The 27956-nt window shown below is 42.5% G+C and overlaps 1 protein-coding gene across 2 annotated transcripts; it reads right to left on the bottom strand.

Moving 5' to 3' along the window:
- Positions 1-925: 925 nt before the first annotated feature.
- unm_sa1261 (un-named sa1261) lies at positions 926-20869 on the bottom strand. 2 transcript variants are annotated; one of them, XM_071465041.1, is made up of 4 exons: positions 20538-20869; positions 10065-10293; positions 5156-5358; positions 926-3250 (listed from the first exon to the last, which is right to left on the bottom strand). In XM_071465041.1, the coding sequence occupies exons 2-4, from the start codon at positions 10234-10236 to the stop codon at positions 2432-2434; spliced, it is 1194 nt and encodes a 397-aa protein (XP_071321142.1). In that variant the 5' UTR covers positions 10237-10293; positions 20538-20869; the 3' UTR covers positions 926-2431. The 2 variants fall into 2 exon arrangements, with proteins under 2 accessions (XP_071321142.1, XP_071321143.1); XM_071465042.1 differs by lacking the exons at positions 10065-10293; positions 20538-20869 and adding an exon at positions 5933-6051.
- Positions 20870-27956: the final 7087 nt, after the last annotated feature.

Below are 27956 nucleotides of genomic sequence, written 5' to 3'. Positions count from 1 at the left end.
ATTGAAGTTTCTGTTGGAATGTGATCATTTCAGTCTTTATATAGTTAGATTGACTTAGTTTTAAGAATTTGGCATCGCTGATGAGATGAGATTAATACCACTCTCAGATCTATAGCTGTAAGTTTTCAGCTATAGTTAGCAGCCTGTTAGCTTATCAGAAAAACAGGGGCTAGGCTAGCTCTATCCACAGGTAACAAAATCCACATCTCAGCACCTCCAAAGCTCACTAGTAACTGTGTTGTGTTTAATTTGTACAAAATCCAAAGTGTGCAACAATTCGCTGTTTTCTCCTCTTGAAGGAGGTATTTGTAAGTTTTGCTCTTGCTACACAGCTAGCGTTAGCATGAACAACTGTTTACAGTCTTGAAGTAACATTGCAAGTTAAGCATCAAACTTCATTCACTCACCAAGAGCTGTCTCCAGCAGTGGAAAACAATGGAAATGTTAACTATCACTTTCTGTCACTTCTGTCTGCTACTGAAGTTAGCATGCTACCAGCTAGCCTGATAGCTAAAGCGGTTGTCAAGCTAACATTATCACCACCTGCTCCCGTCAAGAAACCACATTCAGCAGCAGAGAAAACTTACAAAATAGCCCCTTATCACTTATTTATATATATATATATATATATATATATATATATATATATATATATATATATATATATTTATATATATATATATATAAATATATATATTTATATATTTATATATATATATAAATAGGCCATTTTTTTTTTTTTTTTTTTTGTTTCCCTATTTTCAGTCTTTCTACTGAGCTAACAGGCTGCTAATCGTAGCTTGGGTGGTATCTTTTATCATCTTACTTTCTGCAGGAAAGCAAATTAGCTTTTTCCCCAAAATATGAAACTATTCCTTTCTTTTAAAAATAAAGAAATAAATAAAAAAGAAAACAGAGGCCACTCTTCTTTTTCTCTCAGGGTATTTATTTCAAATTTTCACCACATTAATATTCATGCAATACTTCTGAAAAACACAAAAGGACTGAGATTTCTGAAACATTTTAATACCCAAAATCCAAAATTCTTTTTTGTGTTTTCTACATTCGTCCGTCCCATCTCACATTAGCTTCTAATGAATTTCACTGCTAAAAACTGGAATAAAAGGTTACGAGGGCAGTAAAATATTAGATATACCCAAATAGAGAAATTGAATTGTATTATACTTGTGCTGAAAGACAATTCAGTCAGCATATTCAGTGCTCACAATCTTTTTAGGATTTACCTATTATTCAGAAAAAAGCCAAATATATCACTTGTGAGATAATTATGTTATCTGCTCAATGAAAGGTAAAATTTCCATTTTCTTTATTAACCATGCAAGTAGAAAAATGAAGATTATTTGTGGTTATGCTTTTGCTTGTACATGATCACAAAGGAAATGTACTTTAGTTCATTCATCACTTTTTTTTTTTTTTTTTTTTTTTTAAACTGTGCTGCAGCAGTTTTCAGTCCCAGTTTAATTGGAGGACTGGTTAGAAAAATAAGAAGATACCCAATTAACACATGCTGCCAGTCCAAGGTGTTTTCAGCCGCTTGTGTAGTTGATTGCTACTGTACAGTGGGTTCGGACAGGAAAGGGACATTTTAAGTGAGAATAACAGTCTACATACATCTACTTTTATGAGCGACTACAACAACAACAACAACAACATGAGGACAAGTAGTTTAAAGAAAAATGTAGCTGTGTGAAAGCAAACAGTCTGTAGTTCGCCTGTCTTTTTGTTTGTTTTTTGATTTTTTTTTGTAAGTGAATCAAATTTTAATTTACTTAAATTTTATTTCTCAGAGAGAAAATAAAAAAAAATAAGCAGGCTTCAGATTTCAAACACTCAAGAAAACAAATCATAAATATATGCATCTGACATAAATAAATAATTTAGCTCCAAATAAAAATAAGAAAACACACTTCACAGAAACATTTCTACCAAACATGAAAATGGTTCACTACAATAAACACAGTACCATCAGTCTTTTATGCACAGATCATCTGACTGAAAGCCGATCACATCCTTCTCTTCTTCTTCAGATTATTTTTGCAGTGACTGGATTATTCCAGAACATCTCAACATATTGCTTGTGGATTATGTTGTTTGTTTGTGTTGTTCTCCCTTCAGTTTTCTTCTTTACAGGAGTTCATGTCTGAAGTATAGACCACGTACAGGAGCTACAGCGTGATTGTCTCACTGGTCATTTCCTCAGAGTTCGTCTTCATCAGAAATGATTTAATCTGCAGTGAAGCTACAACGTTTGTCAGACTGTTGATATTTTCCCGACGCCAAGCACCTGTCGCCGCACCTCCCTCCTCTACCTCCCTCCTGTTTCTCATACTCGGAGAAATCTTCCTCCTCAGCTCGCACCGGCCTCAGGTGTGAGCAGGCAGCTGGAAAGCAGCTTCAGCTTCAGCAGCCTCTACACGCAGATCTCGATGGGTGTGGTCACTAGGATTCGTCCCCTTTCGTTGTTCTCTCTGTTGACCCGCTCGTAGCTGCCGGTGGAGGATGGCGAGCTGTTATTGGACATGGAGGAGTAGTTGGTGTCCATCATGATGCTTCCCTTCGCCACCACGCAGGCAGGTGACAGGCTCTGCTGCTTCAGTCTGTCCACTAACACGTCTTCTTCAGACGAGGACGAGCTGATGTCCAGAGGAGGAGCGCTGCTCGCTAAACCTCCGCCGCCGCTGCTGTTCCCGTTCTCCGTGTCCAACATCCAGCACCGATTGAAGTAGCCGAAGACTTCTTTGACGGAGCAGCGGCGCTCCTGCTCGATGGAGAGGAGCCTACGAAACATTCGTAGAGCTTCATCGGTGAAGCGGCGCCACTGTGAAGGCACCGTGCCCGTCCGGCGACGCTGCCAGCGGACAAACTCCTCGTAGAAGGCGTCGTTCGGCATGGCCTTCTCCCAGGGGAAGTTTCCCGTCAGCATGCAGAAGAGCAGCACGCCAAACGCCCACACGTCCGTGCTGTAGTCCACACAGAAGCCCTCGTGCCGCGAGGTGTCGCACAGCTCAGGCGCCGTGTACGGGATCGTACCGCTTACGCGCTTCACCGGAGAGCCTGCACGCCGCGTCATGCCGAAGTCTGACAGCTTCACCTTTCTGCATTCTTTGTCAAAGATGAGGATGTTCTCAGGCTTGATGTCCCTGTGGACCAGCTTCTTACAGTGCAGGTAATCCAGGGCGATGGCCACCTGGTGCACACAGCGCTTAGCCACGGCCTCAGGGAGTCCCACCTGGACAGAGAGCAGAACAGCGGTGGGACACAGGACAACACTGAGCTGAGGTGTGATGCTGTGACGTAGTGTGGTGCAACTAGCTGGTGATGCAAACCAGACTCCTACACTGAGACTACGTCCACACTAATGTTTCCATCCAGGCGGCCATTTTAGCTCCATGTAACTACCTGCGTCCACAGTGTCGCACCTGAAAACACACGACCGGTCACCGACACTGGGCATGTGTGAGCCGGTGTGAGCAGCAAACAGATCATCTGCTCTAAGTTTCACTCAGCTGATTAGTTGCAGAAATTACTATGAACGCGGAAAACAAAGGCAGTTGTAGCGTTAGCATGAAGAATTTAACTGCACAGCAGCTGCTAGCAAAGACAGGAAAGTCTGTAACACTTGTAATTCGTTGCTGATGTTTTGCTTTTACTGCTGGTCGTCGAGGCTGATAAGACCTAAATCAGGAGGCGACAGAGAGCGACTACGCCATCGTTTTCAAACTAAAAAGTTGCTAGCACCGTTTCCAAAATGTTTCTGGGGCTGGAAAACTCCGGAGGAGAGAGGACGGGAGGTGAAAAGAGGCACGTTTCAAAACAAAATGGAGCAGTGTGGACGTAGCCTGGGTAGTGACTCTGTAATAAGGTACCCTGCAGAGTTGTTGGCCACTAGTAGTGCTGTAGCTAAACCTTGCTAGCAAGCTAGCAACAGCAGCTACCATTACATTTCCATCCATAGTAGCAGTAGCTAATAGGCTGTTTATAAACGTGTAATAAATGCTTTATAACACAGTTTAATGTCGTAAGCGGGTAAGTGTTTATTTATGTGTTTGTAAACAACTTTAACCCAGAAATGTCCTTAAATCTTCTCACAGCGACATCAGAGTCAAATTATTTTCAATAAGTTTGTTTGCTGCCTACAAGTGTGGATTTGTTGGAGTTAAAGTGACTGATATTAGTTCGGATTATAGCTTCATGCATTTTGGATTTGTGTCGTCAATCCACAGCAGAGTTCATCAAAGCTGAACTTCACGCAAACATCACATGTAGATGTTCTTCGCTTTTAGGACTGAGTCCTCTAATCACAAGAATGTGATTCAAATGAACGGAATTCATTTTAAGGTTCTGCTCTGAAATGAGCAGATCCTCAGACTACTCAGTAATCCTTCACAGTAAAAGTCCAGTGGATTTTTGTGTTTTGGCACAAAAGTGACGACTCTCCAGCTGACAACTAAATGTCACGCACAAAAAATAACTCAGCAGTAAACAGCCGTGGACGCCAACATGTACTCCACAGGGACACGGCACATATGCATCTGTAGCTTGTCTGGAAATAAGTCCAAAAATACTTTCTAATATTTGGAGGATTCAGAGATAATCATTTGGATTTTATTACAATAAGCTCGACTTTTTCTAACAAAATAAAAGGAAAGAAAATGTAATATTCATGTAAATATGGATGGAAATGTAACAATAGCTTGCAGCTTATTTTTTAAGGTGTATATGTGTGTTCGGGTTGTCGGTGACAGTCGAACCTTTATTACTGCCTCACTTGTAAACGCTTGTTTAACATAGTAACATTGGAAATGTCCCGGAGATTGAATTTCATCATCAAATACCATTAAAATTAAGATTTAATCCACAGAATTTTAACCTTTCAACAAAAACTGGAGTTCAGGTTAAGCAGACGGACGCTTCCTCTCTGGAGCTGCTGCAAACGGAGACTCAGACTCCAGAAGTCTCTGCTCCAGAATCACTTACCTTCCTACATCTTCCTGGATCAGGTAATATCACTTTTGATCCGAGACGTTGTCGGACAACACGTCATTCAAACCTTCTTTCCCACCATAACCTCAAACCTAACTTCTTTACTTGCGCCTACGACCCGGACTCTTCTACAGGCGTCGGCCCGTCTCACCTGTGGAGGGATGATGTCGAACAGGTCTCCGGCCAGAGCGTACTCCTGAGCGAAGATGTAGTACTCGTCCGTTTCGAAGGCGATGCCGTACATGTTGATGATGAAGGGACAGGGCGACAGGTAGAGGGAGATGCTGTACTCTCGCAGGAAGCTCTTCAGCTTGGTGGTCTTCTTCCTCAGAAACTTCAGGGCCATTTTTGTGCCTGAAAAACGAGGACAGGGAACAGTTACATAACCTCCAATCTCATTCCTCACTTCTTGTTCTTTTCCGCCCTATTAAGAAGTGTTAGGGGATTTATTTCACAGCCGTCTAACTGCATGCAAGAAACTTAATTAAAATCATTTCAAATTTCATGAATAATTAAGCTCTCCAACGTCACAGAATTAAATCCTGATGGTTTTTTCCTCCAGTGATTTATATTGTAAGTATTTAAAATCTGCCAGATGAGTCATGTTCCCGCAGAGTGACCAGGATGCTGCTGATCTGCTTTCATGTCGGGGATTTTGCAGTGAAGTGATGTTTACAGCTGCAAACATGTCCTCACAGAGAGCCGGTAATAAGATTAGACAGCCAAAGACAAGACACGAGTCTCACTCTACCCTGAAGTAATCCATTTCACTTTAGATAATAATGGAGAGGATGCACAAAAACACTCTTAGTCATCTGGAGGGAACGCAGAAAGGCAATTTGTGAGGACATGGTTTGGAGGCTCGACTCGCCTCATCTCCCCCTCAGTGGGCCACTTGCTGCCCAGAACAAGAGAGAAGAGAAATTACCAGGACTAATCTGAGAGCAGCGAGAAAAACCCCGGACAATAAACCTGGAGAGCCGCCACGTCTGCCTCTCCCTGCACCAGCAGTCAGTGTGTCAGCGGAGACGAGAGGGGACACTTCTCCGATACCACCGGATCAGCTCTGCAAAGTGCTGCGTGCCATTTACAGCGTGCAGCCTCGTTGGGAAGGTCAAGAGGGGGCACAAGGTTTGTTCTTAAAGCCACGATACAAGAAGAGTTTCCCCCATGTTGACAGGACCTTCAAAATTAAACTGATCCAAAATGATTCTTTGTCTTGCTTCTGTCTCTGTGTTTTGCTACAGTCCCCCAAATACTTTCAGGGATGAATGATGGTTTAATCCATGGATTCAGTGAGTCAGCTGTGGACTACATCTGCAGTCCCACATTTTCAGCCCTTTATTGATTTACATTTTAGCAAACTGGCAACATTGAAAGTAGCCGAGTTAGCCATTAGCAGTTCCTGTTTGCAGAGTACAGACAGTTCTCACTGGATTGTTCTGATACTGGAGAAAACTTAAAAATGTGACAATTCTCATGGAAGTTCTGCAGTTACAAGGAGAATCTATTTTCCATGATTTCTAAGTAGATTTCTGTACATTTACAACATGTTCTGTTTCTCTAACTGGCCTTGAAAGACCAGCACTGGATGGAGCTTCTCCTCAGGCCTCATAACAATTTCATTTCATAAGAGCAGCTAATGAAACATGAAGTATCTGCCTCTGAGTTTAGCACTGGCAGCAACATGAATGTGAGAACTGCCAAAACACGTGTAAACAAGTGTGATGATCACAGTGTAGCTGGGCTGTAGCAGAGCCTCAGTAAAGACCTGCTCTCCTGACCACGCAGCCTGATGTAAACACATCTGACAACAGACAGCAGCTTGTGTCGCTTGTGCTACGGTAGTTTCATGTTTACATGGAATTTTAGTTGCTTTGTCGAGTCACCTGTTGGTTAATATGCAGAGATAAACACCATCTGTTCAGGGCACCTCAGCTGAAGCTACAACTGCGCGTGTTTTCGGGCAGAAACTACAATTAAAGAAAACTTGCAAAAACAAAAAGCATCATCATTTATTAAGTCTGTCTGAACTCGGCACACGACATGGACAAAAAGATGGTTCCTGTTACGGTGAAAATGGAGCCAAAACATTTCAAATGACGACAGAGGTTTAAAGCAGGCAGCTGTTTACAAGCATCTGCTTTTGAGCAAGAAACTGAACCTCCACTCGTAACAGATTCAAATGTTTTCATCACCAATTTATCTGTGAATTATTTTTCAAATTAAATAAATGTATCATATAGTTTAAAAACTGTCAAAAAAAAGAAAAAACACATGACCACTTCCCAGAGGGCAGGAGGACACGACCTGAAGAGATCCAGTTTCCAACAGCTCTGCTTTAAGAAAACAAACCTGCTCAGGATTTTCTGTCTTCTTCTAATATTTATTGTAGTGTGTTGTCGTATTTGAAACCACCACCACAGCAAAACTGAACATGTTTACGACCCCCTCGGACAAAATCAACTGTTTAACCTGGTTAATGTGCATATGATGGGTTTTTTTTTATTGTACAAAACACACAAGTGAAATAATCAGTCGACACCTTGACCTTGAGCTGCAGTGAACCAATGACAGTCTCATAAAAACAGATTCAGGGATTCATACGTCATAGAACCTAAGGAACCAATCCTGTCAACTTGTGGGGACGGGGGGCGGGGCTAAATACACCTGAAACCTTGTCAGTACAGAGAGCCAGAGTTAGCATTAGCACAGCCACTAAGACTGTGTCAGCCACTGCCAGTTACAAGCTAACAAACAACATAAACAAATAAAAGATGCTAACTATGCTAACGGTTCTGATCCGTCTGCTAGTCTCTGATTCTGGTCTCAACAGACTCCTCATCTGAGTCTGGGTCTGACTGAGGCTCCAACATGAGGCTGAGTCTCTGATGTTTCCTCCTCTAACATCTTCATCCTCTCTGCTCTTTCACCTGGACACCTGGAGCCAGCAGGTGGTGGGTGGGGCCAAGGCCTGATCCAGGTTTCTCCATCAGGAAGTCAGAGTAGATGAGCTTCAGACCTGTTTTTAAATAATCTGCAGCCATTTTAATAATCAATTAGAGCTTTAAGTCAAAACGTTCTCTGGTTGCAGCGTCTCAAATGAGAAAATTTGTTTGTTACAGGAAACGCTATAGAATCTATTTTCTTAAAGCAGAGCTGTTTACTTTAAAATGACTTTACTGTTCCACTACTGCTGTATATTCATGTCATGTTTCTGTTGCCTCTTCATGCTGTGCAGCCGTGATGTGGAGGAAACACTATAAGAAACTGGACTCGGTCGACAGACAATATTAAAAAGGTTTTGTGAAGCATCAGAAAATCCCTCCTAACAAAGCTTTGACACTTCAGAACAGAAATATTAAACCTGTCAATAATGCATCTCTGGACATTACTTAACAGTTACAATTATTCTGATTTAGCTCCGAGTTCCCGGCTTCACTAAAATGCATTTGCACACAATTATGATTCAAAAGGTCGAAAATGACTTCAGCCCATTTATTTCTGTGGTTAACTTGACATTTACACAGAGCAGCATGAGAAATTTGAGGGCAGACGGTTAAAGCCACACTGGTTCTCTGATGCTTGTGAAGAGATGTCGGTGACACACCAGCAGATGATGAAACCACAGGTACACGTGCTTTCTCATAGAACATCCTTTAACTGCACATTTTAGTGGTCAGAGAAGGTCAGACTTCATCTGAGTGGCAGACTGCAGCCCCTCTTAAAGGCTTTATGCTCCATAACAGGGATTATTCAGAGGCTCTGAGCAGATGGTCAACATTTGGGCTTTTAATGTGAAAAGGTTGAACACATTGTCTGTTAGTTAAATAGAGAACTTAGGGCGTCTGGGCCCTGATCTGTGCTGAACCACTTCATGAAAAGGCATTACTTTCCCTCAGATTTGGCTTTTTATCTATCTCTAAAAGTAAACACTTCAGAGCTGAATACGAGCGTTTACCTGAGCAGCGATTATATGTTTGAGCAACGGGAAAGAAAACAAAACACCATTATGTCTGATTCTCTCAGTAGATGCTGCCGCTGCAGTGGAATGGAAGCGTTTTAAAGCTGCACTCAGAACAGCTCTTATGTAAAACGACTCCACCTCATCACTCTGAATTTCAGAGCAGGGCAACAGAAGTGAACAACATCCCATTTTCTCCAAGTGCAACCCAGCAGATTTTTCTTGTTTGGAGGCCAAATCCATTTCTGCAGGTGAGTCCGGAGCAAATGTTTCCACCCCAAGAGGTGATGAACTGGAACCTGAAATGCAAACTGCGTCCTGCTCCAAAAAAAGATGGACTCACTCACTTATTCTGTGGTTTCGTTTTCCTCATGGGGTCTTTGGATTAAAGCATCAAAACCCCAAGTAAATCTGACCATTTACTCAAGTGAAATAACACACTGTTAAAATACCCAATCACATGCTCTGAATTCAAAAATGTAAAAATACACAAATATTATTTTGAAATTTAAGCAGCGGGTCTTTGATCTCAGATGGAGGCGGGATTAACCCACCATACATGACAGCTTACTTGTCCAGGCACCTTGAAACCAACCAGTGCTCTACAGCTGAAATGATTAGTTCATTCATTGACTGACAGAAAATTCATTTTGAATAATTGAATTTTTCTTACGCAAAATGCCAATTTACAGATGTTCCCTAAACACCAAACACACAGACTATTGGTGGATGCTGCTATTTCCAGATGTTCCCTCAATGTGTCACATTCAGGTCGTGTCAGGTAGGCACTAGCAACAGACACATCATCATCAGGAACCCCAGTTAGGGGGGTTTGGGACAACAGCAGTGAACTGTATAGTGTCTTTATGGGAGTTTTAAGGGGGTTTACAGATGTCGTTGCAGGATGTACCACTATGAGGGGCCATCAGGGGCCTATTTTCGCCTCAGGGGACCCAGCACTTGCCAGGTTTGCTTCTTCTGACAGTGTGCAATAAGAAAATGTCAACTTGGGTCACTGCTATATAAATAATCCACTGACTGACAAAAGAATCAGCAGACTGATGGAGAAACAATCGTTAGTTGCAGCAGTTGTTACCTCGGATTTTGTGGATGACCAGGTCCACTTTCCCGTAGGTTCCTTTGCCCAGTTCACGGACGACCTCATAGTATTTGTTGATGTCCAGCTTTTCCAGGTTCTGTGCAGCGATCAGCTGGAGCTCCTCCAGGATGTCGATGGAGGCGCGGGAGCCATGGGTGGAGGAGTTCATTCTTGTGTCGGGACAGGCCGGGGCCGGGGCCGGGGGCTGGTCTGCAGACGGATGTTCCTGTAGAGCGGGAGGAGCAGGAAGGAAAGCTGGGGTCACGATATGGAACAGTATCCACCCACATCCCCCCACCCACAGGACCCCCACTCTATACAGACCACACCTATTGTCACTGTACATAAACATATAGGAACAGTAGATGGGAATACTTGAGTCCAGGCCAACTGAGCTGTTACGCGAGCGTTGACTTGTGTGTCCAGGACAAAGAGACGAGGTCTGGCTCCTGTTCGTTTCTACTGTGCAAACTGTTTTCCCAACAAGACCTGGAGTTTCTTATTTAATAGGTCACGGAGCAACGAAGATGTTTTATTGACTTTACACAACTGATCAATTAATATAAAAAGCTAATCAAGACTGAAAACGATTAGCTGCAGACACATCATCAAACCAGGGGCTCTCTCGTCCTCATGCTGACTTGCATCAAACCATAAACAGGAAGAAGCAAGTGAAGAAAATAAGTGTGAACTGTGTGAGAAGAGGCTGAGGAGGAAAGATTTGCTATTAGTGGCTCTGATCGTCTGCAGCTGATTAACGATCCTCCTGATTAATGATCCTCCTCTTTCTGACCCGATGTGTTTCTACTCTCTCGCTTCCATCTCAGCAAATCTGTCTCACCTTCCTCCTCCTCCTCCTTCTGCTACCAGAAGAAGCCAAACAACACTCGTCTGCTGCGTCCCCCGTCACTCATCACCCACAGCGGCCGACGTCTCCGAGTGTCTGGAGAGGCTTCGCAGCCCTGATGGCGCAGCAGAATTGTACCAGCTCTCGATAACAGGGATGAGAAAGTGTTGAATGAGACAGGATGCTAGCCACATCCTGTGCACCGGGTCCATCTGTGCTCGCCTCAGAGACGGCTCCTGTCTGCAGGGTGAGTGTGCATGACGGGCGAATGTGTTCACAAAACTCAGCAGAGACGTGTGAAACCAGTGACACCAAACAAATATATACAGTATGTTTCACTGGAGAGAACTAAAGCTCTGCAGGTCTGTGCTTTGTGTTCTTCATCAGTCTAAAAAAATAATAAAATACTGATTCTGTTTCTGCTTTTCATTCACTACTTAACCTGTATACAGATACTTAAGGCTGATGCTGATAATTATATTTAAAAGTCTAAAAACTCTGAAAACTATAAATGGGCTTATAGTAATTTTTTTGACATAAACACATTAATATAGATTAATTAGGTATGTTTAATAATGAGCACTATACATATTGGAGCAGGATATTTTACAGTTGTTTGCAGATCAACTTTGACACTTCTGTTCTGCAGCTTCTTGTTATTTATCTGCCGACATCGACTCTGACACTGGCTGTTTTCTAAACTTCTGTAAATGACCTGCTGCTCGTAAAATATAGTAAACTCTGTCTTTATCATTTTAAAGCCATGATCCTTTTCTTTAAATTAAACCTTCATGATCTGCATTTTCTCAACGATATCCATCCAATCACAGGCCAGATTCAAACTGCCTTCACACCTCGGGGTGGCTTTTATTGTGAAGCAGCCACAGGAATCTGTTTGTCAGCATTTTCTTAACGTTCTCATTTACCATTTACTGTATGAACCTTTATCTATAATAACCACTGAATGTGTTCACTGTATTAAGGTATAATGTTAATGCTAACTGAACATTTCCTACTCCTGCTGTTTCACATTAAAAGCACTGAGACTGACAACTTTGCAACAAATACAAATGAATAGAATTAACATCAGAAAGAGCGAAGTTTAAAGACCAACAACATGGTGACATCTCCCGACAGTAAATTACACAACAGACCGTATTAAGTTACTGTTAATCCAAACAGGATTTCTCCGACTGCTTCACGTTAAACGCATTGAAGCTGGTGAAGCTTTTATTGTGAAGCAGTCACAGGAAACACACTGTATCATCATTCATCGATCATTCATCCAATATTCAATACAGACACAGGAGTCGCTCCTCTGACGAAGCAGCGGCTCAACAAGTGTTTGTGACAACCAATCAACCAAAGACTAAAACCTCAGGACCAAACCTTCCAGATCAATGTGTCCCTTTAACCCCCCACGGGTATTTGCACGTACTGAAAATACATTTACAGTGGCTGAACTCAAAGAAAACTGGGTTGTCGTGCAGCGACAGCAGTGGATGGAAACAGCTCAGGACACGAACAGCCTGAGCTGAGCATAAAAGAACGAAAGCAGATAAAAATGAGGCGTCAGCTGAACCCAAAGGAGCCGAGTGGCTGTCTATCACCGGTCCACTCAGCTTCGCCCTGACAGGGTCAATAAAACACTCTGGATGAGACAGACAGCGAGAAAAAGTACCTGCTGCTCACAGAGGAACACACTCACACCGGCTCTTCATTTTATATTTTGGTTTTGTGATTGGATTTTTAATAAACTGCTCTGTCCTGAGTCAGAGTGTCCACGTTACCAACACAATAAATGAAAATGGGTTTTGAAAAATGAAAACGAATGCGAGGCATCTCCCCCCTGCATTCAGCATTTTGAAATAACACTGACAGGTCGGACAGCTGCACTTTGAGGCTTGTGTCTTTGTTCATGTGTCACGTGTGGAGCTCAGTGTTTTCAGTTCTTCCCTCAGAACAAAACTCTTCTAAAAAAAGAACAGATTGAGTCAAACCTCATTTTCACACAAACTTTATGTCCCAATGCACCCGGATGTTTTTAAGAGCTGTAACAAGACCTCGTGGAAATCATCTTCAATAACTGGTTCCATAAACCTGTTTGTCTGCACTTTCAATTCTACTTCAGCCCTTTATGTGTTTGCTTCTCTGCTCCTCTCTGTGCTCACATATACCATATTTTAATAAAGCCAATAAAAGTCTTCTCATTTATATGCTTTTCTGATTCTGTTGTCAGACAAAGGGAAAATGAAATGAAATGGTGACTAAAAGTCCATTAAGACTAAAGCCAGTAAATCCAGCTACAGGCACCGAGTTGGCAACACGGCTTGTTCAGGACAAATCGCTTTGAAAGGGCAACGACCAATGGGGAACCTCCAACACTCAGGTGACCAATGGTGTAACTTCATGACTCAGTCAGCGACATTCGTGTTCAAAGAGCTGCTGCAGCTGAATATCGCAAAAAACACTGTCACACTGTCACTTGGCTGAGGTGGAAATTTGCTTCAGTGTAAAAAATTCAACAAAGTGCAATGAAAACTTAGCAAACTAGTCAAGTCATAGATCTCAACACCGTTAATATGTCATGATCCAAAAATGTAATCCTGTGAAATTGTCAAAAATGTCAGTCTCTCATGTCCAATCTCGCAATGTTTAGGAAAGTGATAAAAAGGATTCCTCCAGCCGCCTCTTTAACCGTATCCCCACCAAGCTTTCATGGCTTCTTCCCTGGACCAGGCCCCGTCCCGCCACCACGTTTGATGCAAACAGGTTCTGTACTTTTTGCGTAATCCTGCTGACAAACCAACCAACCAACCAACGGACAGTTAAAAACATAACCTCTTTGGCAGAGTTAACTAATCATTAAGTGTGAGGCTTAAACATCCGAGTGCACAGACGTGGAGACCGTAATGTTGCTAAATGAACACATGAAACTCACATAAGTGTCATATTTCCATCTTTTGTCTTTTTTTTTTTTTTTTTTTAAATCATGTTTCCATCTCATTCCCTCTTCATCCTCTGGTTCAGTGGCATCTGACTTGAGAATTAGCAGCTATTTATCTTGATGCGCTCAACTCCTAATATTTGCATAATTTTTCTTTCGTAATTTTTTTTGTAAATTCAGTTAAAATTTAAAAAATGTTTCTATGTTTTAAATAATTTAACCCAACAATAATGACTCCATCGTATGTAGTAAAATCAGATGTTGCTAAAACTTCAAATCAAACAGACGCCTTGCTGACTGACTGACTGAAGGCTGCATCATCTAAGTGGGACAGTCTGTTAACTGCTGCCTTGTTCTATTCTTGGCTTCACTTAACCATGAAAACCTTGACATGTTTGCACAGAGGATGCACAGTGTCACACTTGTTAACGATGGAACCTCCTGAGCATTAGAACTCGCTCATATGTGCTCTCACGCTGCCGTCATATCAAAGAGTCTGGAGATGAGAGAAGTCACAACCAGCACTAATTAGAAGCATCTTATGTTCGCTGCAGCTCCCAGCAGCCCCAGCGCTCCTTCTCAGGGTATCGGTGCCACGGCTGCTCCCCAGAGGACCTCAGGGAGCGCCAAGCCCCATTTGCCTCCCGGACGAGTGGGATGGGACCGCCCTGCCGTCTTTCTCCTCGGTGAAATGCTTGTGTGTAATCAAAGCACATCTGCCTTGTGTCATCGCTGCTCTTCTCGACTCTTTTACCTCCCTGCTAATGTTACCTGCCTATTGCAGCACACAGGAGCGGAGGTGAACGCTACAGACTGTGGAGACTCCTGCTGATGAACAGCAGCACAACTACAGAGGTGACAAGCTCTCAAAGTGTTAACCATCTTTTATTCAGGCCTTGACTTCTGAATAATCTACTTCATGTCTCCAGACTACACACTGCACAGATTGTCTTGTACTTCTTGATTTTTATGCTGTAAAATGGCCCATTTAGTATGTATTATGGTCACAATAAAAAAAAAACCCAGCATATTTATGTTTTGTGGAAATAAAATGACCATCAGCCTTTCTTTAGAATGAGTCAGGCTAAAACAGGCAGCGCTATCTCTCTATCAAATCTTGGCTCCTAGTTAAAAAAAAAAAAAAGTACTTCACATCGGGAGTACCACAAGGTTCTGTTCTTGGTTCTTGGTGTATGATACATTTACCTAACCATGACCTTGACATGTTTGAATGTGTTTCAAACATTTTCATGCTGTCTCTCTTGAACTAAACAGCCTCGCGCATTAAAATTTTTCACACAGACTGGAAAAACTAGAGGGTAAAAAGTTATTAATCCTCAAGCAGAGCTGGTCTGTGTATCTTTTCATATGGAGCACCACGATGCTCAACTCTAGTCCTTCACTTCTCAGACACCATTTGTTTTTGTTTTTTACTACAAAAAAGGGTCATTATCTGCAAGTACAATGCTGATTTTCACCACTATGCCGATGACTCCTAATTCTACATAGCTGTTGGTCCTTAAGACCGGAGCCCTCTTCAGTGGCCTTATAAAGGCATCTCCTTCCTCCAGATGCATCAGCATAAACTCGTTGTCCTTTGAGTCATAACTCAAGTCAAATCTGGACACACAAACATGATGCATTCATTTTTAGATTCAGTGTGATTTACACTTACGGATGATATCATGAATGAACATCCATAAATCAAAGATGCTCCTTGTAACTGCAGAACCTGCCTGAGAATCATCACGGTTTTAAATGCTGCCAATTTACTTTGTGTAAACAAATATTTAAAAAAACACCGGAGTTTAAGGCGTAATTCCTGTTTACATCCGCAAAGCATTATGGGAACTGACAGACCGAATATAAACGGTCCTAAAACATATACAGTACAACTCACAGGAGAAGTGATGGAAGCTGAACCTATTCTGAAAATAAAAATACATGTAGTGACTCTGCTGAGGGAGACAAAAACAGAACAGTGCACCATTGGCAAGAAAATTATTTGTGACTGACTATTCTAGTTTTCTAGTCACAGAAAATGAAAGTAACTAAAAGGTCAGTGCATTTCTCTCTCCCCTTCACACAGACGAGCCTGTGCAGGCTTTTATTTAAACTACTGCACTGCAAAGCTCTCAGGTATCACCAAAAAGGCAGCAAATCAATTGCAGCTTGTGCAGAATAATGCTGCCAGAGTTTTTCACTGGAACAAAGAACACAGATCAGACTGTTCCTGCTCTCCCGCCCCTGCATTTACCTCAAGTTAGTTTGAGGATAGATTCTAAGATCATAGTACATGTTTATGAATCCATTCATGGCTCCAGATCATCACTGATCTGCTGCCAACATGTGCTCCAGATCCACAGACTTCCTGCTGCTCGCTGGACCAAACACTCACCAGTGGACGCCCGAACATTTACAACCACACACGAACACTACAGGTGAGCGACAACAAAACGTGACAAAGTGCTGAGTAACTGTCTCACTGCTGCTCAGCAAACATGAAACTTCTCACATTAAACAGCACAGGAGAACAAAAACAGGCTCTGCCACCTCATTTGTGTTCAGGCCAACATCCACTTGTAAAACATCAGCACCCAATTAATCATTTGTAATGTTAAATCAATATGTCACCCAACTGAAAAATACTTAATGAACAAGTGCTCCCATCTTTGTTCGGCTCCCAGCAAAAGTCTTTTAGAGCCCTGAAGGTTCCAGGAAGAGGAGAAAAGAAACACTTTGATCTTGTTCAATTAGACTTTGGGGTAAATGTAGGCAGGTATTTTGTTTCTACCTGTTGCAACATGTTTTTAGACATGCTAGCAGCGTGGAGCCACCACTGGGTCCAGACTTAAATATCGCAACAACTACTGAATGGATTGTGATGAAGTCCAGGATGAGTGAGGATGAGGATGAGTTAGCTTCATGACTAAACACCTGTGACCCGGTGACTCTGTGAATCTACTGTATGTCTGCACATCCAGTGATTAAGACAATGGTGGGATACGCGTGGCACGTTTTTCTTTTTAAGTGCAGTAGTTTATAGGAAAAATGTCTTGCAACATTGACTAACCACTTAGCTTTGACAACTGTTATTAAATTTGTAAAGATATTTCTGAGATGTCCTGCTAACACACAACAAGCAAACTGAGTAATGACAACATAACATCTTTAGTGAGGGTAAAAATATTCTCAGCAAGTCAGCATCAGAGTTTTAGATCATTTGTTGTATCTTTGTCTTTTTGTGTGAAAAACGTCCCTGATTCCTCAGTCGCTGTGTGTGAACATGAAGAGGTCCAGAGCAACAAGCCAAACATGCCTCTGGTGGAACAGATTCACGCCTGCGAAGCCATTCATGCATTGTTAAGTGTGACTGGATGAGTCTGAATGTAGCTCACGCCATCCTGCAACATCTGCATCCTCCTCCTCCTGCACGCTGCCTGGAACCAGCAGAGCAGGAGGGACTGCGTCTGCGTCGGCAACACATCAGCAAGACGAAGGAAATGAAATCAGAGCAGTTTGACTGATTAACTCCGACTGTGCACGTCTCACTCGGTTATAAGGTGGAGGATCTGCAGCTCATATTCTGTGATGCTTCCTTTTCAAATAAACTGAAAATGAACTGGAAGTTAGTTAATGTTGCTCCAGTGTAAAAGTAGAGGCGAGTAAAAGTCACTGATCCAACAGAACAGGATTCTGAGTTGTGCCAGTCCGGCAGGTTGTTTAATTACCTGGACTGTGACCTGCCAGGCCAGTGGAGTTTGTACTGCTTAAATAGAAAGAGGCAGCCTCGTAAACACAGTGGAATATGTTAGGCTTCACTGGAGCCGGAACGATTAGTTGATCAACAGAAAAATGATCTTTTACAGTGAAAAAATGCCGAACATTCTCTAGTTTCAGCCTCTTCGATGTGACGGCTTCATTCATGCTCAGTTTACACTGAGGATATTCGTTCAGGATGATGAAAATAATTCACTGCACCTCCTCTGCTCTTATCTTTAATTAACACAAATGAAATGCAGCAGAATTTTACAATGATATTCATGCATTTAAAAAAACAAAAACCAACCACAGCTATAAAATGGCACCGAGTTTCATTCTGGTTGTAATGAACTGAAATGTCATCTGGGTTTTGTGGGTCATCAGTTGGCAGTGGTTGTGTGTCAGCCGAACCTGCTGAACCCGGTGAACTCTGGGCCTCCAGCATCGGAGCAGAGGGGACGACTCACTGTCATCTGTCTGCAGCACAAACATCACAGGCTGAACAAAACCATCTCTCCTGGTCCCATCAAATAAAAACCACAACAATCTGTCGGCCTTATTAAACGTTATTTTCTCTAGCCGACTGAGGGTGAACAGGCTTCCTCTCCTGCACCAGTCTCTGTGGGCCTCTGAGCCCCATCCTTTGTCATTCTTACCCATTCACGTCAGAGCCAGTGAGCCAACATGTGCTGTGAAATGTTATTCTGACTCTGCCCACTGACATGCACCCAGATTATTTCTGCCCCAGCAGCAGCTCTTTCCTCCTGAAATGTTTGTAGAAGTAGAAGCTCAGGCCTTGACACTCCCACTGTGTGTGTGTGTGTGTGTGTGTGTGTGTGTGTGTGTGTGTGTTTCTCCCTGTGCGGCGGCTCCAGGCCCAGTCCTCCGGCGGGGCCCCGTGGTCGGCTCCCACAGAGCTCGTGGAGCTGTGGAGCACATCAAAGCGTGCCGGCTTTGTGCCTGAGCGCTCGGCGGCTCGTCACTGTTCCTCTGCCTCACCTGCTGCTGTGAACCAGGTAACATTAGCACCTTTGCGTCTGCTTTAATCTCTGCCCCTCTTTCTTCTTCTGCTGCGTTTACGGGAGCGTCAGTGCAGTGACAGAGCCTGACAGACATCTTGGTTTGCTGCAACTAATGATTGTTTTCACTACCCATTAATCCACTGAGGACTCAGTTCATCTTAAACTCATAAATAGTAAAAAATAGCAAACACAAACTTCCCAGAGCCAAAAGTGACGTCTTCAAATGTCTTCTCTTCTTCGAACAAAAGTCCAAAAGACAAAAGACAAATGTGCCGAATGTGCCTCTACTTTGGAAATTTAGAAGAATTTCTGGCAGAAATACACAAAACAGGCTTCTGAGTTCTTCACATTTATCAGACTTATCGCTACTGACGTCATATTGAAGACAAAGCTGCTCCCAAACAAACAGAGATGCAACTAACGTATTTTCATTGTTGCTTAAACTGCTGATTATTTTATTGATTAATCAACTAATCGTGTCAGAAAATAGTGAAAAACCGCCCATCAAAACTTCCCAGAGTCAAAGGCGAAACAAGACTAACGTTCAAACAAAACCCAGAGATATTCACTCTACACTGAATTAGCACAATTAAAACCAGCAAATCAGCTGATTTAATGAGCTGAAACCAGAGATGAATCCACTGTCAGCTGATAGTCTCAGCTCCGAACACTGAAGAGCTTCAGCGACGTGATCGAAACGTTGAATCGTTGGTCAATTTTTCAGAAAAAGACACTGAATCTTTTTCTGGTTTCAGCTTCTAAAATGAGAATTTTCAGTTTTTTTCCACCGTTAACTGAAAATCTTTCAGTCAAACGTCTTGTTATGTTTTCGAACAAACATCTAAAACCCAAAGATTTTCATTTCATAGTGAACAATGATGAAGAAAAACACAAAATCTTTTCATTTACGAAACTGAAATCAGATCATTTATAGCAATTTTCCTCTATTTTTCCTTAAAAAAATAAAATAAAACGACTAACAGATGATCAATAGAGTTATTGATTATCTTTCTGTCAAGCAACTAATTGTTGCAGCAGCAAAAATGTTCTTAATATTCTTTAGTTCCAGCTTCTCCAAAACTGAAACATAATCAGTTTATACAAAATTCAGTCACTGCTTGAGAAATGACTGAAACAACAAACCGATGGAACTGATTCCTTTTCTGTCGATTGACAAATGAATTGATCGACTAATCATTTCAGCTGCAGATCAGAGACTACAGATGCCATATTTTGTGCCATTTCCAACATGATGTCGAGAGTTCTCATTAATCACAAATAATAATAATGATGATAATAATGATAATAATCTCAGGCTGAATTGAAGCCTCCACAGTGGACCATCCTGAATCTGAGCTGAGGTCAGTGTCAGTGACACTGTTCACAGCCTGGAGACACAAACACAACACAAAGACATGAAGTGTGAATCAGCTCTGCAGACACAAAGCCTGCTTCCATTCTCACCGCAGCATGTGAACCAGGCAGAGCCGGAGTGTGTGTGTTCCTGAGCAGCTGTGTGCAAATGTGCACAAATGCACAAACGTCTGATCAATACATTTATAAATGCCAATACTAGAAATCGAGGTTGGCTGATGACACCACAGCTTCAGAGCAGCTCTATTGTTCTGCTCAGTCCGGTCACACTCTGCAACTTTTTGATTGTGTGCGAGAATTTTAACTGATTTTCAGCTTTAAAACCAACCGAGTGTAAATGAGGATGATGACCAGTGTGAATCCTCACGGCCGCAAACACAACAGTGGTCTCACTTGATGCTCTGCAACACGGCAGCACAAATGCACAAGAAAATACACAATTAAAGCACAATCTGAGGGTAAATGTATGAAAACAAAGCGTTTAATCAGGTGTTAATGAAACGCCAGACCGGTCTCACCTCTGAAAATGTGCTGCATTCAGTATCGGTCCATCCAGACACCGCTGGGTCCCGGAGCCGACGCTTGGACTGCGTGTTTCGGTTGAATCCCCAGCGGCGCAGAGGGACGCTGAGCCTGGAGCGCAGCCTCTGCAGGGACCTGCTCCGCCCGGGTCCGTGTGTCCGCCGCTCCGCCGCCGCTCCGCCGCCGCAGCCGCGCTCTATTGTCTCCGCACTCCGCCGGCGGACACGCCCCCCGCCTCTAACGGCCAATCAGAGCGCAGAGCGGCGGTGCGCTCGCTGCGACGATGACGCCTTCAGGGACTGTCGGTATTCACACACTTCCACTTGCTCCCGTGAAATTAAAGGGCGGAACAGAGGAGCTGCGCCGGGCTCATCGGACTGGTGGGTTGTTTTTAGGAGTGAGATTAATAATGATCATGATCAGGTATAAACCATGACACTGGATGGTCATTTAGATTAGAGATTACAGAGTTGCAGAATCACACTGTTCAATCATCAGCCCAGATTACTTGCATATGCATGAGACAATATCATTTTTAGGTAGACTACGACTCCCAAGGTGCATTTCGGCAAGAAACATCTAATCACAGAGCTTTTAACAGCAGACATGAGCTAAAGGCTAAAAACTGAAAACACAACCTGCAGCTTAAATCTGTTCACTTTTCAGTTCTGGCTCCACTGTGGGTTGTAGGGGAATTGACTAATCCTTCAAAATAAAATAGATGTTTCCTTAACTGACTCTGGTGAATATAATGATCATGTATTTACATTAACATAACTTTATTTATATAGCAGAGTGGTGTAGAGACAACCTGAGAAAACCAGTGGAAAATGCTGATGTGGGTCTTTAAAACATGATCTAATACCTGTCTGCAGGTCATCGTTTTTAAATGAAAGTTTTAGTTTTATTTATATTTTCTGTCAGAATTATAATGAAAAAGTTGTAATAAATTCACTATACATGTGAAGAGACAATAACTTTATAGCATTACTTCCTCCTATGCTTTTTCTATAAACATGAAATATTTTTGTACAACCTCAAACTGTATTTTGATCATATTCTGAATGACTAGTAACCAAAGACTTGTAAAATCTTGTGCTATCTTTATGGCTACTTACACAAAAGGAGGAATCAGACTTACAGCAGCGTTGAGTATGAACAGTTCAAAGGATCAGCCCTGACTCCAGAGGATTAAAAGTCCTTTCTACAATCCCCTAAATTAAACATTTTCGCCCCATGAACAGACATGTGAACAGCATGGTCGTTTTTTCCATGATTCCCACGTCCTTGAATGCAGCATGGGGGATGTGGAAGGCTGGGCACAGCATGTACCCGGGGCTGAGATTAAATCCATGGTTTACAGTGAAGGTGTGTTTGCAGCAGCAGCAGCAGCAGCAGTGGGTGAAAAGGTGTGAGCGACATCAGGTGTGTCGCTCACTCGCAGCTTGTGATTTTATCCTGGTGAAGAAAAACTGGTTGTTGGAGAAGTTCAGAGAGACTGAAGTGAGTTTTCAGACAGTGACGAGTCCATGAGGCTGCGGTTCAGTGTATTGAGCCCTGTCTGAGATGAGAAGCCTAATGATCACTGGGATTAGGCTGTAATTTATCTGCTGAAGGCCTCAGGCTGCTGTGCTAGTTTGCAGGGGCTGGACTCATGGGTCATGAAATGATCATTACTTTTGTCTAATTTTGGATTTTGGTTGTGAAATTCTTTTTCTTTAACGTCCGTGTGTCTGTGAAAATCCTTCAAATCAAAACCAAAGAGTCTGTGAAAGAAAAATCACGTCTCACCTGAACTACTCACAACTGCAGCTCCAATGATGACAACACAAGTAGATCACTGCTGAATTCAGAAGCTGCCACAAGGTTCAGGATCTACAGGACTTTATATCAATGACACTTCTGGAACTGTGACGTGAATCCGACATTTACTCCCACTGTCCAGCAGCAGTGTGGAGGTGAGACAGGAGCCAGGGTTTGAACCTCTGATGGAGCAACCCAACTCTGACCCCAGGCAACATGGCCAATTTATTATCAGGCTCTGGAGAAAGAAGAGATGATGTGACCCTTCACATTATGAATTTATTACTCATTACTCCTTTTGAAAGTCCGAGCTCTACAGCTGCAGCTGGTTACAGATGTTACCTGTCTGTGGGCTGAAGCTGTTGCTGTTCCAGAGCAGCAGGTCTGAGTTCCCCTCTGTATTTGTTCCTTAATGTTTGTGCTTTCACTCTTGTATGTGTTTTGTCCTTTGGGGCCACCGTTGGCTCAGTAAGAACTCTCAAAAAAGATAGATGCAACAAATACAGTTAAGTTATAAAAGCAAGTTTCAGTTTTCCTTTGTAAGTTAAAAGCAATTTTTAGAGTGAAACAAAAAAAAAGGATGTAAACAAAACAAGAAATGTGACTGGGTTAAAGGTCAGAGTGAAGGAAATGAATCACTTCTCCACAAGGTGATCAAAGCATCAGAAGACTCTGCGAGCGTCCTCACCTGCGAAGGCAGAGGATCATTTTAATTCATCACGTCCTGAGTCATCAGCTGCGTCGCCACAGCAGACCGCCATGCTGCAGGCGAAGGAATCAGCCTCAGGGGAGACGACTTGAGAGCCAGGATGCAGGAAAACTAGCAGCAGCGAGGAGGGAAAGATGTTGATTTTTCTCTTTTTTACTATGCAATCACTGCTGAATTCATCCCAGAGTTAATTCTTCAGGTTTCACCACAAACATCTCTGTCTGAAAGCTTCTAGAAACATCTTCAATCATCCTCACAGTTCTGTGTCCGTATCTGATGCAGACAGTTGTTCCCTTGCCGGGTCTGCGGCCGTGTCCTCTCATGCCCGGGATCAGAGCTGCTTGAAACATTGACCAGCTGACAACACCTTAAATCAGACTGGGAGTAAAAATCCCTGAAGGGGGGGGGGGGGTGACTCTGGTGTTTGTGTATTTCTCCAGGGACATGTTTGTCCTCACAGTTGGTAATTATGGGAGAGTGTACGAGGACACAGAGGGACGATGAGGGGACCTTCAGAGATTCAGCTGATGTTCAGGGAAACACCCAGAGTCAGGAGAGAGGGAGTCGCTCGGCATGTTGGGAAATACACTGGTTCTGTTTCTTTAAGAGTTAGATGAGGAGGTTAATACAACTCTCATGCCTGTGTGGTTATCTTAGCTTAGCTTAGCATAAAGACTGGAACAGGAGGACACAGCCTGGCTCTGTCTAAAGGCAACAAAATCTGATATCACTTTCTAATAAGGCAACATGATAAGTTATAATGAATGAATTCATTAATGGACAATAAATAATATACTAATGCTTTATAGATCAGTTAATAATAATTAATAAGAGCAACTTTAGGGCTGCCAGGTCATGGCTCCAATCCTTCCAAGTCCACAATAAAATAACACCAATAAAATGCTGCACAATAATCCATCAACTCTGCACTTGTAAATGTTAATAAGCAGTTTTATGAATGGAGTTTGGTCCAGACGTCCAGCAGCTGTGCTCCAGGAGATACGTTTCAAACTGTCCATTGGAGATGGAATAAAAACACGAGCAATGTGTCTGCTGGAGGAGGATTTTCCAGAACCTGGCAATCCAATAGTTGTTCTTATGAATGGCTTGTTTGTGTTAAGTGTTTAAATGATTTATTAAATATTAATAAAAACATTAATTACAGCTTTAAACCTTTTAAAAACGGTGCCTTATTAGAAAAAGCTAACAACACGTTTTATCTCCTTTAATCCCCTTTAATCAAAAATCTGCCCTGTATTTATTATTATTAATGAACTCACTCAAAATCCTCAAGGGGAAATTTGCATGTTGCAGCAGCATAGAGGTTGTTATGATTACTGATTATTAGTAGTATGGATATTTGAATAATAAAATAAAATAAAGGAGGTGACATTGTGACATTGAATGAAGTCCAGTACTGAAACTCTGGCAGCCATGATGTGTGTACTATATAGTAGTATTGTAGTATAAGTATATACTGTAGGTCAGAATAATAAATACAGTATACATAATAACATAATAAAGTGTTATCATGTTATATATAAAGTGGTTTGACTGAGGTTTTAAGATTTCTGTGTCTTGTTTTTACTGCTGCGATCACACGAACAGCGTGTCCCCCCCAGCTTGAAGCTTATTGATGAGACTCCGTCCTCGTCTGCTGGACGGTAAAACAAGTCGATTTAAAGCTTTCACTGGCTGACGGTGAAGCACAGACCGAGCTGCAGGATCAGCCCCAGAGAATCACAGGAGTTCTCCTGCAGGAGGTGACTGGATGGCTGTTGGCTCGTTCTCATAACGACACGTTTGACTGCATTGTTTGATCAGTTCTCCTCAGGGTTAGGACTCAGAATGAGAGTCCGGTTACACGACATGTGAGACAAACACCATCTGGTCTCAGGTCCTATTTAAAAAAGTCCTAAATTCAATCTACAGATTAATTTATTTAAATATTTTTTCTTGTTATAACTTTGGTCGTCAGGAGACAGTGGTGAAGGAGCTCATCCACTCATAAGATAACAGGCCCCTGGGCATAGAGGCCCCCAGCCCCTCCTGCATGGGACCCCCAGACAGTACAGGAGTCATCTTGTGTCTCTTTGTGGTTTTTAACTGAGCTCTGTGACTTTAAACAAGAAATATTAACAGTCATTCATACAGAAGCTCTGGCCAAGGGCCCCCCAAACCACTTGGCCCCCCAGACCTGTGCCTCATAGGCCTGTTCAGTTATTCATACATTAGTCCAGGTCGTGTTAATTGATTAATTATATACATGAAGCTGAGGAGAGCGGATGAGATCAATAAATGTATGTACCTCATAAATATTTGTAGGTCTTACTGTTCGTTTTCTGTCGATGGTATTAAAAAGTCTTACATTTACTTTGGTTCTGCAGAAATCCTGTAGACAACACACACACACACACACACACACCCCATCAGAAACAGACCTGAGAGCAGTGGATTATGTTTTCCATGTAAAGTGCAGCATTAGTGAGCCCAGAGGGATTTGTGCCTCACGTTTGTCCTCACTCTCACCCACTTTGTTTAGCACCGGACAAAAAAAACCTGAACAGCTGGGACTCCTTCAATCAAGGTTACAGCAGCAATCTCCCAGAATGCTGCTAGCGCCATGAACCCCCCCCCCCGGGTGACATCCAGTGTTTTTAATCTCTCCAGGAGTCAGACTCAGGGGAGCCGGTTACTGCCCGTCAGTTTGGACCACATTCTCAGGTAAACTGACGCAGTTTCCCGCCCTGACGACAAACCCCTGAGAGATCAGGTGAAAGCTTCCTGCTCTTATGTCATCAGGATAAAATGTGGCATTTGCTGCAGCAGTGATTTGCTGTATTGTTGTCATGTTGGGGGGCTTTCTGGAAACCTGTCACACAGGAATCCAGTCCTGATTAAGAGAAACGCCTTGAATTTCACGTGGAGCTGCCTCCACGTCGAGGTCATGAAAGCTCAGTCCTCTCAGCGTAACAGTGAACTGACTGCAATATAAATCTCAATTCTGATGTTGGACATTGAGTTATAATTTCTTTATGTGTATTCTACAGTGATGACATTACCATCAGCCTCAGCTGTGTTTTTAACGTGTTTATAGTAAACAGTTGAAGTTTCTCCAGTATATTTTATATTTGTTATTATCTTACAATAATTATTAAAAGCTCAGACAGACTCTTAGTGCAGGGGAAGAGTGGACACAGACCATGTGGCAGAAGAAAGCTGTTAAAAATCAATATAACCATAATTATTAATATTTATACAGTGGCTTGTGGGATGGCATGCTGACCATCAACCACAATTTACCCAGAGGCCTTTGCTGCACTGCTTTCTCTCCCATCTCTCTACTACTAATGAAGGCATAATGAAAATACTACATATAAAGATTAAATGTACGTTTTTCCAGGTCACAACAGACAAAACGACAGCGAGATGCACTGAGCAGTAATTTATTTTATTCATATTTATGAATATAAATAAATTACCATTGAACTATGTGGTCATGCTACACTTGCTACAGTTATTTCCATAACTGATTTACAGAATCAGACTCATCTCCTGACAGAGGAAACACTGAAGCTTGATAATAACACATATTACTGGCTCTGCCCCCCCCCCCCCCCCCCCCCCCCCGGTCTGTCAGCGGTGCCAGGAAACAGTGGGATTACACAACAAGGCTGGTGAGGACCCTCCAAGCTGGTCCTCGTCTGACTGGGGCTGATGCACATGTTGTGAGTGACAAGAACAAAGGCAGGATCCAGGTGATGTGCAGAGAGCGGCCGCCCCCACACAGGCCTCAGCTCCACCTGCACACGTGCACATGAAGGAGAAGGAACTGCTCCCTGACACGGCTCCTCTCGCCTGCTTGGAGCTCGTTTTTATTTATTTCTTTTCCTCGGCACTTCCTTGACAACAGAGCTGCAGGGAGGATATTTATTTCCATCGCCGTCCACCAATCCTCTCCTGCTCGTCTTTGACCAGAACCGTCCTGTTAACTGAAGCGAGTGGTTTATAATAATCATTAAATTCTCAGAGTACAATGGTATAAATATACCAGCTTGTTCTCGTGTTATAATTTCAAGAGGAACACAGTTAAAATGATTAAATCCCTCTCTTGGCTGCAGCCTAACTCACAGGGACAACAGACAGCAGATTACCCAGCATCCTCTGGCTATAAACAGCAAATTAAACCAGTATCACACGATGAGCTCGCAGCTGCAGAGGGCCGTGATTAATTGATGTAAATCTGCATGGAAGCAGGGACGCTGCTCCTCTGCGCTCTTTGACAGAAGGGCATCTTTTTTATTGGTGTTTTATTCAGTTTGAGATATGAATTGAGTTTAAACAGTATGAAGATGTCTCCAGGAAACAGTCGAACCCTCCTCTCAGCTCATCGCCTCCTGCCTCCTGGTCTTTTATCTGCTACCAGCCAGATTAGTTAAAGTGTATAAAACCCTCTCACCTGAGGGCGGGGGGGGCTGTAGCTGCACATGTTCCCCGCTGACAGTCTCAGCTTTTTAAACTATTTAATGTTCATATTAAGTCTTGCATGTTGCAGTGACAGAGGTTTACATCTAAATGTTGAGAAAATTTAAATCAGATTTCAAAAAAACTGGCAAAAACAAACAAAACAAAAATTTCAAAAAACTATTCGGCTATCAATTTAGTATGGATATCTGGTTATCAGCAGGTGCTGAATCGACAAGTGATCTCTCCCCGTTAAACAACAAATTAAAATCGCACCTCCCCTGTTTTCAGTTCAGTCCTGAAGGTTTAATCAGTATCTTTAAAATAAGCCATTATTTGGCTTCCGTATTGTTCCGGGGTCAGATGTGGGCCAGCATCATTTTTGAGATTTTCAAGTGGGACTTGAGTGGGAAAAGGTGGGAAAAGGGTTAGTGCCATT

This window comes from Trachinotus anak, unplaced genomic scaffold, assembly GCF_046630095.1.
Source record: "Trachinotus anak isolate AG129_WGS33_773 ecotype Australia unplaced genomic scaffold, CSIRO_AGI_Tana_v1 ptg000003l, whole genome shotgun sequence".
Lineage (NCBI taxonomy): Eukaryota > Metazoa > Chordata > Actinopteri > Carangiformes > Carangidae > Trachinotus > Trachinotus anak.
Note: the sequence above shows the minus strand (reverse complement) of the source record. Positions and strands in the feature narration are given on the sequence as shown.

Bases quoted from the DNA above. Each gene is read 5' to 3' on its own strand.
- unm_sa1261 (XM_071465041.1), bottom strand. From the start codon at position 10,236: ATGAACTCCTCCACCCATGGCTCCCGCGCCTCCATCGACATCCTGGAG. The intron at 5,359-10,064 runs GTAACAACTGCT...CTCGTTTTTCAG, and splicing joins GGTCATCCACAAAATCCGAG to GCACAAAAATGGCCCTGAAG. The intron at 3,251-5,155 runs GTGAGACGGGCC...CTCTCTGTCCAG, and splicing joins TCGACATCATCCCTCCACAG to GTGGGACTCCCTGAGGCCGT.